The sequence below is a fragment of the Oncorhynchus masou genome, chromosome 5 (assembly GCF_036934945.1).
Source record: "Oncorhynchus masou masou isolate Uvic2021 chromosome 5, UVic_Omas_1.1, whole genome shotgun sequence".
Taxonomy (NCBI): domain Eukaryota; kingdom Metazoa; phylum Chordata; class Actinopteri; order Salmoniformes; family Salmonidae; genus Oncorhynchus; species Oncorhynchus masou.
The window spans coordinates 43,568,234-43,582,069 of NC_088216.1; the positions used below are offsets into that span (position 1 = coordinate 43,568,234).

General features: G+C 49.2%; 1 protein-coding gene across 1 annotated transcript in view; it reads left to right on the forward strand.

Annotated features, from left to right (window-relative positions):
* LOC135539624 (plexin-A1-like) overlaps positions 1-13,836 on the forward strand; it is a 284,575-nt gene that overhangs the window by 160,727 nt on the left and 110,012 nt on the right. The window contains 4 exon segments of the mRNA XM_064965616.1: positions 73-157; positions 160-225; positions 970-1,069; positions 10,375-10,489. Coding sequence (XP_064821688.1) covers positions 73-157; positions 160-225; positions 970-1,069; positions 10,375-10,489 — 366 coding nt within the window.

A 13,836-nucleotide genomic window follows, 5' to 3' on the forward strand; every position in this document is an offset into this window, starting at 1 on the left:
CCCCCCCCCCCCACACACACTTTAACTGTGTTCTATAATATATCCCCTAATATTTCATTGATTTGTCGCCAGCTGGTGCTGGAGGCGCGTAACGTCCCCGACCTCTCTGCGGGGGTCAACTGCTCCTTCGAGGGCTACGTGGAGACCGAGGGGCGCATCCAGGGGGTCGCATCTACTGCCTGTCCCCCTCGGACCGTGACGTCATCCCCATCACCCGCGACAAAGGTGAGTTACTCCGCCTGGTCCCTGGCGCCTCTGGCGTATGCCGATGCCGTGGTTTCCCAGAACCTGCAAAGGACGAGACTGTGGCTCCGATAAGGATGTCGCGGGTTCCCGAAAGTGGTGGCTGGTGAAGGGAGTAATGGGGGAGATGGAAGGAATAGAGCGCTGTCAATGTGTTTTAATACCTTTGCGCTCCTTTCGTTCCAGCCATTACAATGCCCTACCCTTTAATTGTCCTACTGTGTTCGTCTCGATGGTTTTGCCTTGAACAGAATTGCACATTTCATGGCTTTATTTGGATGGCTCGATAATAGTTTCAGAGTTTTTCTGTCGCTACCCATGTTTGGCCCCTAATTGTTCCCCAAAGGCACCAAATACAACTCTATATTTATCCTCTCCAAAGTGACACTTAAGAGTGTTCAGAAGTGGGTCCCATTTACCTTGCATTATGCATCGTTATCAGTTGTAGCGTAATCACACCACAATGACACCACTGTTGCCTGTAACGCCTCTTCAAAAACCCCGAGATGAAGGAGCCGTATATTTAGATTCCCCCAGAAGTGACACGTTTAGACTTAAGTTCCTAAAGCAGATTTCTTATCGGCCATTATGCGTTGTTATCAGCTCTTATGAAATCTAATGGTCCCTGTGATTCTTTGAGCTATTTTTCCCCCCGCTTACAATCTCCAGGGTCTCCAATGCATGATATAAATGGCGTGTTGCTAAGCGACGTGCGTGTCTCTGCAGGGGACAAACGGGTGGTGAAGCTCTACCTCAAGTCCAAGGAGACGGGCAAGATGTTCGCCGGCGTGGACTTTGTCTTCTACAACTGCAGTGTGCGCGCGTCGTAAGTTCTCTAACGTTTTGTTGTTGTTGTTGTTGTGCGTTTTTTTTGTTTAACGTTCAGGTTTGGCCTTTTTCTCTGCATTCTCCCTTTTTCTTCTCCCCCCCCCCCCCCCCCCTTCTTCTTTCTATCTCTTTTTCCCTCTGGTCCCCTTGTGTTACACTGCCCCTTGAGAGGACGCTGTAAGCCTGGGCGCCCGCACACACGCACACATCCCCATCACCGCCTGTGACCTCCGTGCACGTGGGTGGCTCGTGTTACCGCAGCTGAGTGACGATTGGAGACCTTCATATACGACGAGGTTCAACGGCTGTAATCCTACTGTAACTGATAATAATATCAGTAGAGTTCATTATTTGCCATTGACAGTCCCTGGTATTGGTTCCCAAACGCGCTCCTGATGTCTAAAATAGGGGCGGCAGATAGCCTAGTGGTTAGAGCTTTGGGCCAGTAACTGAAAATGTTTGCTAGATCGAATCCCCGAGCTGACGAGGTAAAAAATAAAAATTGGTCATTCTGCCACTGAGCAAGACAGTTAATCCCCCACCAATCTGATTCAGAGGGGGTCGGGTTAAATGCGGACGACACATTACAGTTGAATGCATTCAGTGTTGGGCAAGTAAACCGAAAGGCTCGATATCCTCCTTTCCCTAAAAGTATCTCATTACCCGGGTAATACATATTCAAATACGTATCAAAATCTGCCCAGTGAAATAATCTTTGTGTCGTCGTTAGTGTTTGGGTTACTTCAAAAACAACCTCTGTTTCCCCAACCCAGTCTTTAGCCATGACTCTGGAGGGACCAGCTTAGTAAAGATCTGAACCACAACCAGCCAGGCAGGACCTCTGGGGGAGACTCTCCCCAGGGCAGATAGACTTATCCTAGGATATTAGGGTGGACTAGACCCCCCCCCCCCACCCCCCCCTGATTAGGGTATTAGCCGCAGGGCAGCAGATGGCTAGGGGGACCCATAGGTCCCTCAAAGCCGAGTCAAGTGTCCCCCGTGCCAGTCAGACAAGCCTCCTTGGAGAAAAGGGCCCCATCGTGGTACCCTCCCCCCACACACAAAACACACACACACACACACAAAACACACACACACACACACACCCCACTAATTAGTTCAGATGGGTGTGGTATTAACAATGTCAAGCTCGTGGGTTCGATCCCAGCTAGGGCCTCTAAAGAAACCTCTTAAATTGTTAATGCTCCTGCGACGCTGGCGCTGCTTCTAGTCGCATTATTAGCCGCAATAAACCCCGCAAATATGATAAAGGACTTGGCCTAACGGAGTTGACATCATGTCTACAGTATTAGAGCTGATGCACGTCTTTGCAGACGACAGTGATCGATGCTGATTGCCGAGTAAATCCCATTGCGTGGTAAATCTAATCCAAGATGTTGGTTTCGGGGGTGGTCATTTTTTGTTGTTGTAATGATACCGAGTTGATGAGGAAAGGTGCTGAGTAAATCCTATTTGGCTGGCACTCGTGCCTCCGGACCACTTTTTGCTGTGGGCATCTGTGCTCGGAGTCTGATGATGAGATCAGACTGGTAATGTCATTTCCGTAATGACTCGGGCACGACTCGAGGGAAAGATGCTCTCAACATTTCAAGACCGCGAGATCGTTGTTTACCTGAGATGAGTTCTACTCTAATGGGGGGAGACACACAGTGCTTTACGCTTATATGTATTTATAGGCACGCGGACGCACGTGCAAACACACAATTCATCCACAGAACACATACACACACACACACACACACACACACACACAGACCCAACCTCCAGAAGGAGCTTCAAAAGCAGTTCTTGAATCATTTCTTGCTGTTCCACCATGGACGTTTACATGCATAATGGAATTAGAATCGCTGTCGCTAAGGGATATGCTCGCTCAATGTTGAAAGACATGGATACATATGGATATAGTATCTACCCCACTCCACCCGCACCCGCCATGTACCCAAAAAGAACATACCCCCTCCCCTTCTTATTTATTCTACTGATTATGTCTTGGTCCCGCGCTTTTAAAACATTCCATAAATTTGCATAGCAATATTCATCTAATTAGAGATCCCACTGTTTCAGTTAAGGGTGGAGAAATTGAAATAGAAAACCACCCGCGGCCATGATTACTTCTTAATTCAATATTTCCATTAATTTTTTTTTTTTTTTAAATCTCCCTCCCATTTACGATTTATTAGGACTAATGTGGATAGTTTGGCAATAAAGTAGGGTTTGATGTCTCTCTATAGCGAAGAATGAAGACCTCTAAGCACCTTTTTTCCCCCCTGTGGTTAATTTGGTTCAGGTAGTGACTGGGTCATCTAATGTGTGATTGAGCGTCCTTACGGTCTAATTCGGTATAGAGACACCGCAGGAAACCGTGTCGTACTCGGTCTTCCAGAGATGCGCGGAGAGAAACGGTTTGGAACAGGAGGTTGGAGGTAGACGGAGCCAAAAAGAGGTAGATACTTTTTGAGGGTGTGGGCAATATGAACAAGACTTTCCCATTTGTCAAGGTCCAAAATACTTTGTACCCACCTGCCCGTGACATTTGGGGCAAGTGCACTCAGGCGCGATACGCAATTGCGCTTATATCCCCTTGTACAAACTATGGTCCAAAGCCAGGTAGTCAGGGAACGCTTTAGTGACTAGAGCAGTGAAGATAGTTTGAAATCTATCAATTAATCTACCTGCTATTTACATCATTAAGCACTGTTCATTTGAAATAAAAGGCACCTTCCCGAAATAAGGAATTTGATCAAGTACGTCTTGCCAAATACAGTACACCCCAGGCTGATAAATGTTATAAAAACCTATAAAAAGAAAAACCCTATTGTAAAAAATAATCAAACCAAAGCTAGAGAGAAATCAAAGCCTATTGTGTTGGGTATCCCGAGTTCAAAGACTTGGATGCAAAGCAGGGGGGGTGGTGACTAGCGAGTTACTGGGGGGAGGGGGGGGGGGGGCTTACTTCTAAGTCAATGGAGGAGTGGTCGGGGGTCCCCATATGGGAGCCTCAATGGCCTCCTTGAGTGGGTAGAAAGGTACCCCCCTTTCCTATTAAGCCATGTAACTGTTATTGAGGTATTGAGCTCGTTCCTCCGCAGGGGGGTAAAGAAGGGTTAGATAGTAGGGGGTCGTTGCGTGCTGCTTTCCTGCTCGTTATACCAAAGTCTTAAGTCTGCAAACGGCACGCTCGTTTTCCATGATGAAGAAATCAAAGGATCTTTGTCTGGTAGATGAAAAGCCTACATTTAACCAGTTTGGGGATTTGGCTCGCGCTGGCCCCCACTTTATGGACCGTCATACTGTGCTATAATGGTAATTTCAAAGTGTTCTTTGTCCAGGCTAAACCCATAGCGAACCAACCGCTAGGCTAACTAGCCCTTAATGAAGCTTACGTTTCAGTCTTGTGCAAACCTAGCCTAGCTTAATCAACCCTCCTTCCGTTTTTTTTTTATTTGAACTTTTATTTAACTAGGCAAGTCAATAAAGAACAAGTTCTTATTTCTAATGACGGCCTACCGGTGAACAGTGGGTTAACTGTCTTGTTCAGGCGCAGAACGACAGATTTTTACCTTGTCAGCTCGGGGATTCGATCCAGCAACCTTTCGGTTACTTGCTCAACACTCTAACCAGTAGTCTACCTGCCGCCTGGTTTGATGCTGGAATAAGAGGCCTAAAATGTCCATGCAGAAATGTAGTTATAAGCAAAACTCTTAGCAAGCCTAGCCTGACCTAGCCTGACCTAGCCTGACCTAGCCTGACCTCGCCTGACCTAGCCTGACCTCGCCTGACCTAGCCTGCTCCCATTTGTTTATACAATGATGAATCTCCTTGCTTCTCTGATGTCAGATTAAAGAGGCCTGTGATTTCCATTGCTCATTTTAAATGGACAGGCTCTCTCAGCACAAGGCTAAATTGGTCAATTAAAGGCGCTTTAGGATTGAATTAAAGTCTTGGCCTCTGATCCTTACGAAGAGGGGGGGCAAAATAATCTGGGTAACGTTTGATGGATTCAGATCGTGTGCCACTTTAAGAGCTTTGAGTTAAAGCCCTGTTACTCACCCCGGCCCTGGAATCGGGAAATTCTGTTTTACACAGAGAAGCGCACTTTGGTGAGTGTTTTGGGGATCGATTGAGCTACATTTGTGAGTTAGGTCCCCACAGATCATGTCAGATGAGGAGACTGTAAGAGGATTTCTGTCTGGTTTTAGGTTGTTCATCCGCTTTGGATGCATTTTGTGTGTTTTTTGTTGTTGTTTTTTTAAGTTTTTTTTTTACACATTAATCTAACAACAAAAAAAACAATGATTTGTTAAAGACGGTAATTTGAGTCGATGATGGAGTTGACGAGTGCGGTTTGTTGACAGGCAACAACTGGCTGACCGTGTCAATACATAGACATGAGGTAATAACGCGGCCAGCCTTCGTTTTCTGTGCTGAAATCATTAGCTTGGTAGGCAGCTGGTGGCAAAGCAATGGAGGACCAACATATCGCACCGCCACCATCCAGAAGGCGAGGTCGGCACAGGTGCATCAACGCTGGGACTGAGAGATTGAGAAACCGCTTCTATCTCAGGGCCAGCAGACTGCTACACAGCCATCATGAACTCGGAGAGGCTGCTGCCAACATGGATCCCCAATCACTGGCCACTTTAACAAATGGATCACTCGTCACTCTAAATAATGCCACTTTAATAATGTTTACATATCTTACTCATATCACATGTATATACTGTATTTTATACCACTTATTGCAGCTTGGCTACGCTGCTCGGTCATTGCTCATCCATATATTTATATGTATATATTATTATTCCATTAGATTTGTGTGTATTAGGTAGTTGGGGAATTGTTAGATGACTTGTTAGATATTACTGCATTGTCGAAACTAGAACCACAAGCATTTCGCTACACTCACATTAACATCTCCTAACCATGTGTGTGTGACCAATACAATGTGATTTGATTTGATCTATAAACCAGACAGAAGAGCTCCACCCCCCTCTTCGATACCTCTATCCCAGGAGACTTCTCTACCAAGCTCTTGGCTACACCCCTCCCTCTCTTTCTCTCTCCCTATCTCTCCCTCGTTTTCCATCTCTCGCACGATCCCTGGCGTCTCTCTCAGGGGGATCCACCTGCTTTTGCTCTCTTCTCTCTGGGCTCTCTGCTCATCACTCGCCACCTCTGGGCGCCAAGGCCGAAGTGGGCGCATTTACATAGCAAGCGCTCTTAGATTGAGGATGAAATGGGGCTTTAGACAAAAAGCGAGGGAAGGTTTAAAAGCCGCGGGGAGAATGGAACAATGTGAGATGGATAGAGGTGGAAGTGAATACTGTCGAGAGAGAGAGAGAGAGAGGGGGGGGGTAAGTAGAGTGGGGGGGTAAGTAGAGAGGGGGGAGGGGAAATAGAGGGGGGGTAAGTAGAGAGGGGGGAAATAGAGAGAGAGAAGGGGGGGTAAGTAAGAGAGAGAGAGGGTGGGGGGGTAAGTAAGAGAGAGAGAAGGGCTAAGGAGAGAGAGAAGGGCTAAGGAGAGAGAGAAGGGCTAAGGAGAGAGAGAAGGGCTAAGGGGAGAGAGAAGGGCTAAGGGGAGAGAGAAGGGCTAAGGGGAGAGAGAAGGGGAGAGAGAAGGGCTAAGGGGGAGAGAGAAGGGCTAAGGAGAGAGAAGGGCAAAGGGAGAGAGAAGGGCAAAGGGGAGAAGGAGAGAGAAGAAGGGCAAAGGGGAGAGAGAAGGGCTAAGGGGAGAGAGAAGGGCTAAGGGGAGAGAGAAGGGCTAAGGGGAGAGAGAAGGGCTAAGGGGAGAGAGAAGGGCTAAGGGGAGAGAGAAGGGCTAAGGGGAGAGAGAAGGGCTAAGGGGAGAGAGAAGGGCTAAGGGGAGAGAGAAGGGCTAAGGGGAGAGAGAAGGGCTAAGGGAGAGAGAGAGGGCTAAGGGGAGAGAGAAGGGCTAAGGGGAGAGAGAGAGGGAGAGAGAGAGAGAGAGAAGGGCTAAGGGGAGAGAGAGAGAGAGGGCTAGAGAGAGAGAGAGAGAAGGGCTAAGTGGAGAGAGAGAGAGAGAGGGCTAAGAGAGAGGGGGCTAAGTGGAGAGAGAGAGAGAGAGAGGGCTAAGTGGAGAGAGAGAGAGAGAAGAGGGCTAAGTGGAGAGAGAGAGAGAGAGGCTAAGTGGAGAGAGAAGGGCTAAGAGAGAGAGAGAGAGAAGGGCTAAGGAGAGAGAGAGAGAGAGAGGGCTAAGTGGAGAGAGAGAGAGAGAGAGAAGGGCTAAGTGGAGAGAGAGAGGAGGGCTAAGTGGAGAGAGAGAGAGAGAGGAGGGCTAAGTGGAGAGAGAGGAGGGCTAAGTGGAGAGAGAGAGAGAGAGAGAGAAGGGCTAAGTGGAGAGAGAGAGAGAGGGCTAAGTGGAGAGAGAGAGAGAGAGAGGGCTAAGTGGAGAGAGAGAGAGAGAGAAGAGAGAGAGAGAGAGAAGGGCTAAGTGGAGAGAGAGAGAGAGAGAGGAAGGGCTAAGTGGGAGAGAGAGAAGGGCTAAGTGGAGAGAGAGAGAAGTGGAGAGAGAGAGAGAGAGAGGGCTAAGTGGAGAGAGAGAGAGAGAAGAGAGAGGGCTAAGTGGAGAGAGAGAGAGAGAGAGAGAGAAGTGGAGAGAGAGAGAGAGAGGGCTAAGTGGAGAGAGAGAGAGAGAAGGGCTAAGTGGAGAGAGAGAGAGAGAAGGGCTAAGTGGAGAGAGAGAGAGAGAGAGAGAGAGAGAGAGAGAGAGAAGGGCTAAGTGAGAGAGAGAGAGAGAGAGAGAGAGAGAAGGGCTAAGTGGAGAGAGAGAGAGAGAGAGAGAGAAGGGCTAAGTGGAGAGAGAGAGAGAGAGAAGGGCTAAGTGGAGAGAGAGAGAGAGAGAGAGAGAGAGAGGGCTAAGGGAGAAGTGGAGAGAGAGAGAGAGAGGGCTAAGTGGAGAGAGAGAGAGAGAAGGGCTAAGTGGAGAGAGAGAGAGGGTGGAGAGAGGAGGGCTAAGTGGAGAGAGAGAAGGGAGAGAGAAGTGGAGAGAGAGAGAGAGAGAGGGAGAGGGGCTAAGTGGAGAGAGAGAGAGAGGAGGGCTAAGTGGAGAGAGAGAGTGGAGAGAGAGAGAGAGGAGGGCTAAGTGGAGAGAGAGAAGAGAGAGAGAGAGGAGAGAGAGAGAAGGGCTAAGTGGAGAGAGAGAGAGAGAGAGGAAGGGCTAAGTGGAGAGAGAGAGAAGGCTAAGTGGAGAGGGAGGGCTAGTGGAGAGAGAGAGAGAGAGGAGGGCTAAGTGGAGAGAGGAGAGAGAGAGAGAGGGCTAAGTGGAGAGAGGAGGGCTAAGTGGAGAGAGAGAGAGGTGGAGAGAGGCTAAGTGGAGAGAGAGAGAGGGCTAAGTGGAGAGAGAGAGGAGGGGGCTAAGTGGAGAGAGAGAGAGAGAGGAGGGCTAGGAGAGAGAGAGAGGGGCTAAGTGGAGAGAGAGAGAGAGGAGAGAGAGGGCTAAGTGGAGAGAGAGAGAGAGGAGGGGCTAAGTGGAGAGAGAGAGAGAGAGGGCTAGGAGAGGAGGGGCTAAGTGGAGAGAGAGAGGGCTAAGTGGAGAGAGAGAGAGGGCTAGTGGAGAGAGAGAGAGGAGGGCTAAGTGGAGAGAGAGAGAGGAGGGCTAAGTGGAGAGGAGCTAAGTGGAGAGAGAGAGAGTGGAGAGGGAGGGCTAAGTGGAGAGAGAGAGAGAGGAGGGCTAAGTGGAGAGAGAGAGAGGGCTAAGTGGAGGAGCTAAGTGGAGAGAGAGAGAGGGGCTAGGAGGGAGAGAGAGAGGAGGGCTAAGTGGAGAGAGAGAGGAGGGCTAAGTGGAGAGAGAGAGAGAGGAGGGCTAAGTGGAGAGAGAGAGAGAGGAGGGCTAAGTGGAGAGAGAGAGAGGGAGGGCTAAGTGGAGAGAGAGAGGAGGGCTAAGTGGAGAGAGAGAGGAGGGCTAAGTGGAGAGAGAGAGAGGAGGGCTAAGTGGAGAGAGAGGGGGAGTGGGGAAGTGGAGAGAGAGAGAGAGAAGGGCTAAGTGGAGAGAGAGAGAGAGGAGGGCTAAGTGGAGAGAGAGAGAGAGAGGGAGGGCTAGGGTGGAGAGAGAGAGGGGCTAAGTGGAGAGAGAGAGAGAGGAGGGCTAAGTGGAGAGAGAGAGAGAGGGAGGGAAGTTGAGGGAAGTGGAGAGAGAGAGAGGGGCTAAGTGGAGAGAGAGAGAGGGTAAGTTGGGCTAAGTTGAGAGGGAGAGAGAGAAGTTGAGGGAGGGAGGAGAGAGGGTAAGTTGAGGAGGGAGAGAGGGGTTGAGGGAGGGAGGAGAGGGTAAGTTGAGGGAGGGGGAGAGAGAGGGTAAGTTGAGGGAGGGGGAGAGAGAGGGTAAGTTGAGTGAGGGAGAGAGAGAGGGGGAGAGAGTAGGTAAGTTGAGGGAGAGGGGAGAGGGAGAGGGTAAAGTTGAGGGAGGGGGAGAGAGTAGAAGTTGAGGGAGAGAGAGAGGGGAAGTTGAGGGAGGGGAGAGAGTAGGGTAAGTTGAGGGAGGGAGAGAGAGTAGGGTAAGTTGAGGGAGGGGAGAGAGAGGGTAAGTTGAGGGAGGGGAGGGGAGAAAGTAGGGTAAGTTGAGGGAGGGGAGAGAGTAGGTAAGTTGAGGGAGGTTGAGGGAGGGGAGAGGGAGGGAGGGGGAGAGAGTAGAAGTTGAGGGAGGGGAGAGAGTAAGTTGAGGGAGGGGGAAAGAGTAGAGAAGATGAGGGAGGGGGAAAGAGTAGATAAGTTGAGGGAGGGGGAGAGAGTAGATAAGTTGAGGGAGGGGGAAAGAGTAGATAAGTTGAGGGAGGGGGAGAGAGTAGATAAGTTGAGGGAGGGGGAGAGAGTAGATAAGTTGAGGGAGGGGGAGAGAGTAGATAAGTTGAGGGAGGGGGAGAGAGAGGGTAAGTTGGGGGGAGGGAGAAGAGGGAGGGGGAGGGTAAAGTTGGGGGAGGGAGAGAGAGAGAGGGAGAGTAGGGTAAGTTGGGATAAGTTGAGGGAGGGGTTGTTGAGGGAGGGGAGAGAGTTTTGAGGGAGGGGAGAGGGGTTTTAGTCGAGAGGGAGGACATTGTGAAAGGGGGAAAGACTGAACAGTGAACAGACATGGATGGACAGTGAGAGAAAGAGAAGCAGGACGAGAGTAAAGCCAGAGGACATTTAGGATGACTGGAGAGAGGTTCAGAGAGTCAACCGAGTGAGAGAGCGGGGTTGATTCCTTTCTTACTTTGTTTCTCGCGCTGCATGTGCCCAGCCTGTGTTGTGCATTTCCTAACACTATCCGTCTCCCCCCGTGCTCACCTGCAGGTGCCTGTCTTGTGTCAACGGCTCGTTCCCTTGCCACTGGTGTAAGTACCGTCACATGTGCACCCAGAATGCCAATGACTGCTCCTTCCAGGAAGGCCTCGTCAACATGTCCGAGGTGAGTGTCACACTTTCTCTCCCGCCCTTCGACACACACGCACACACACGCACACACACACACCCCGGCCTTGTTAACTGACTACAGGGGATGTGGGACTGAATTGTAAACCCACAACTGTTACAGAAGACTTGCTTGAGAATATGTCTTGGCTGTTAGCTCTTAGTGACGCAAACTTGGTACACAAGCGCATGCTCATACTCAGGTGTGTGTAAGAAGCGCACACACACACACACACACACACACACACACACACACACACACACACACACACACACACACTTGTGCATTCTCATCCTCGCTGCTGAGCTCCTTTTGTGTCTCCTTTTGTTTATTTCCTCACTGGGTGCTGTTGGCACTGTGGCAACACCGCTTGTATACAGAACTCCAGGCGGCGTTTGGGGTTTCCTTTCCGTAGGCGGGCTGAAGGAAGCATTATGGAAATGTGGCCCTGTTCTTCGTATCCAAATGCTACATTAGCATAAAAGCTAATATCAATCGCTCGTCTCCCGGTCTTGTCAGCCGCTCGTACAGTGGAATACCAAGTGGGGACCGTCGCCGTTTGTCGACTGGTGTGTTGACGCGCGTGCGCGCGCACACACACTAAAAACACCCCCCCCCCCCCCCACCCCCGACGCAGATCGACAGACGCACATCATACACTGTGTTCCTTTTTCGTAGGCCTGCGTACACTGTACAGTCATAACACACACCCTCTCTCTCTAAACACACACACACCCACCCACCCTCTCGCTAAACACATCTCTTGTACACGGTCTTATCGTGAATGTTTTCTGAATGCCAATCCACTGTCCTCCCAAGTGACTGACAGTCATGCTTTACTCTTAAACATAATCCATCTGATTCAGTCTGAAACACACACACACACACACACACACACACACACACACACACACACACACACACACACACACACACACACACACACACACAAGGTTGGCCTTATTTACCGACAACGCTAATTAGTTAACCTCAAATCCAATTACACACACACCCCTCGGGTTTAATCTCTCCTCCAACCGCAGCCGCTGAGCGCTAGCGCTCTTAGCGTTAGCGTGGCAGCGTTCCCGTCACGTCTCACCTCTTTCCCCCAAGCGGAGCCGGGTAAAACGTTTAGCGGCGCAGCCTGTCGTTAGCATGTTAGCATCACGCCTTATCTCTCTTCTCCAAGCGCAGCGGTGTAATTTCCGAGCTGTGGCGTCAGCGTGGAAGTGCCTGCTCGGGCTCTCTGGCTAAGCGGCACCGTGGACTTGCCTTTACGCCTCGGAGAGTAAATCATGCGGATTAACGCTCCCATCTGTAAGACACGGGGTGTGCCTGGCTGGGCTAGCATGTTATGTTTGTGGTTGAGAGGAACTGAGGGGGAAAGGGCTGATGAACAGGAAAGGCCTGTGGGGATGGCGAAGACGGGATGAAGGGAGAGGTCTGTGGAGAGGGGATAGGAGCTTTTGAAATGTTTATTGGTGTTTATATTGTTTGAATGTGTTTGGTTTGTATGTTAAGTGGTATGCGTGTGTAAGAGGTGGATTTGGAGACCTTGCCTGCCAGGGTGTCTGTCTGTCTGTTTGTTGTTGCCTGTCTGTCTGTCTGTCTTTGCCTGTCTGTCTGTCTTTGCCTGTCTGTCTGTCTTTGCCTGTCTGTCTGTCTTTGCCTGTCTGTCTGTCTTTGCCTGTCTGTCTGTCTTTGCCTGTCTGTCTGTCTTTCTCTGTCTGTCTGAATGTCTTTCTCTGTCTGTCTGAATGTCTTTCTCTGTCTGTCTGAATGTCTTTCTCTGTCTCGCTCTCTGTGTGTGTGTCTCTGTCTGTCTGAATGTCTTTCTCTGTCTGTCTCAATGTCTTTCTCTGTCTGTCTGAATGTCTTTTTCTGTCTGTCTGAATGTCTTTCTCTGTCTCGCTCTCTGTGTGTGTGTGTCTCTGTCTGACTGAATGTCTTTGTCTGTCTGAATGTCTTTCTCTGTCTGTCTGAATGTCTTTCTCTGTCTGTCTGAATGTCTTTCTCTGTCTGTCTGAATGTCTTTCTCTGTCTGTCTGAATGTCTTTCTCTGTCTGTCTGAATGTCTTTCTCTGTCTGTCTGAATGTCTTTCTCTGTCTGTCTGAATGTCTTTCTCTGTCTGTCTGAATGTCTTTCTCTGTCTCGCTCCCTATGTGTGTGTCTTTGTCTGTCTGAATGTCTTTGTCTGTCTGTCTGAATGTCTTTGTCTGTCTGTCTGAATGTCTTTGTCTGTCTGTCTGAATGTCTTTGTCTGTCTGTCTGAATGTCTTTGTCTGTCTGTCTGAATGTCTTTGTCTGTCTGTCTGAATGTCTTTGTCTGTCTGTCTGAATGTCTTTGTCTGTCTGTCTGAATGTCTTTCTCTGAATGTCTGTTTCTGTCTCTCTCTCTCTGTGTGTGTGTGTTCTTTCCTCCTATACACCTTATGGCTCCCTCCCCATCTGTCAAGGGTCGGGAAGTGCTCTGGGCACAGTACCAGAGCGTGTGTGGTTGTGAGAGAGTGTGTACTATATTCAGTGTGTATGGCCTGAAGGTTAGTGTTTTTCGTCATCAATCTATTTCTGGAGGCAGCTCTGCAGAGTGATCACTAGCTAGCACAGCCACAAAGTCATAAAATGTGATTTTTAAACTGAACCTTAACCCCAATGCCTAGTGTTACGAACCGTCTTGTAGCCCGCAACAGAGGGAGACGACGCGGAGATAAAAAAATAAACATATTCATTAAATAGAGTAAACTATAAACAATGGTGTATGTAGTCAGTAGTGTGAGTGAGTGGAAGCGTGCATAGACGGTGATAATGAGGGGTGTTGAGAGGTGCCAAAACAAATGAACACAAAGAAGCCCCAGAATGCCACAACAAAAAACAACAATGGTGTGTCTGCATGGAGTGAGTCTCCTTGACGTATGGAGGAAAGGTGCGTTTATCCCCGGGACACACCCGAGCGAGCCCAGGTTTTGCTGACGACCACCACAGCTCCGCCCACCAACATCCTATTAAAGAAAACAAGAGCAGAAAAAGAATTTGGCACATTAACCTCACATTAAATTAAGACCCACGTTTATTTTATTTAATTTATTTAACAGTTTGGCCAATTTAGACTTTGCAACTGTCCTATCTAAGGGGAAATTGCTCCGTTCTGCCTCCAGGACAATCAAGGTCAACCTGCGTGTGTCGCCCATTTTAAGAATGAAACCCACATCCTCCTCTGCTAAACTGAGATCAGTTTTACCTTTCTAGATCATAAGAAACCCGCTGAAATGGAGGGGGGGGCTGATCCTAGATCAGCACTTGTACTCCGAGACGCTTTCTGAATACAGACCAAGACCTTTATCAA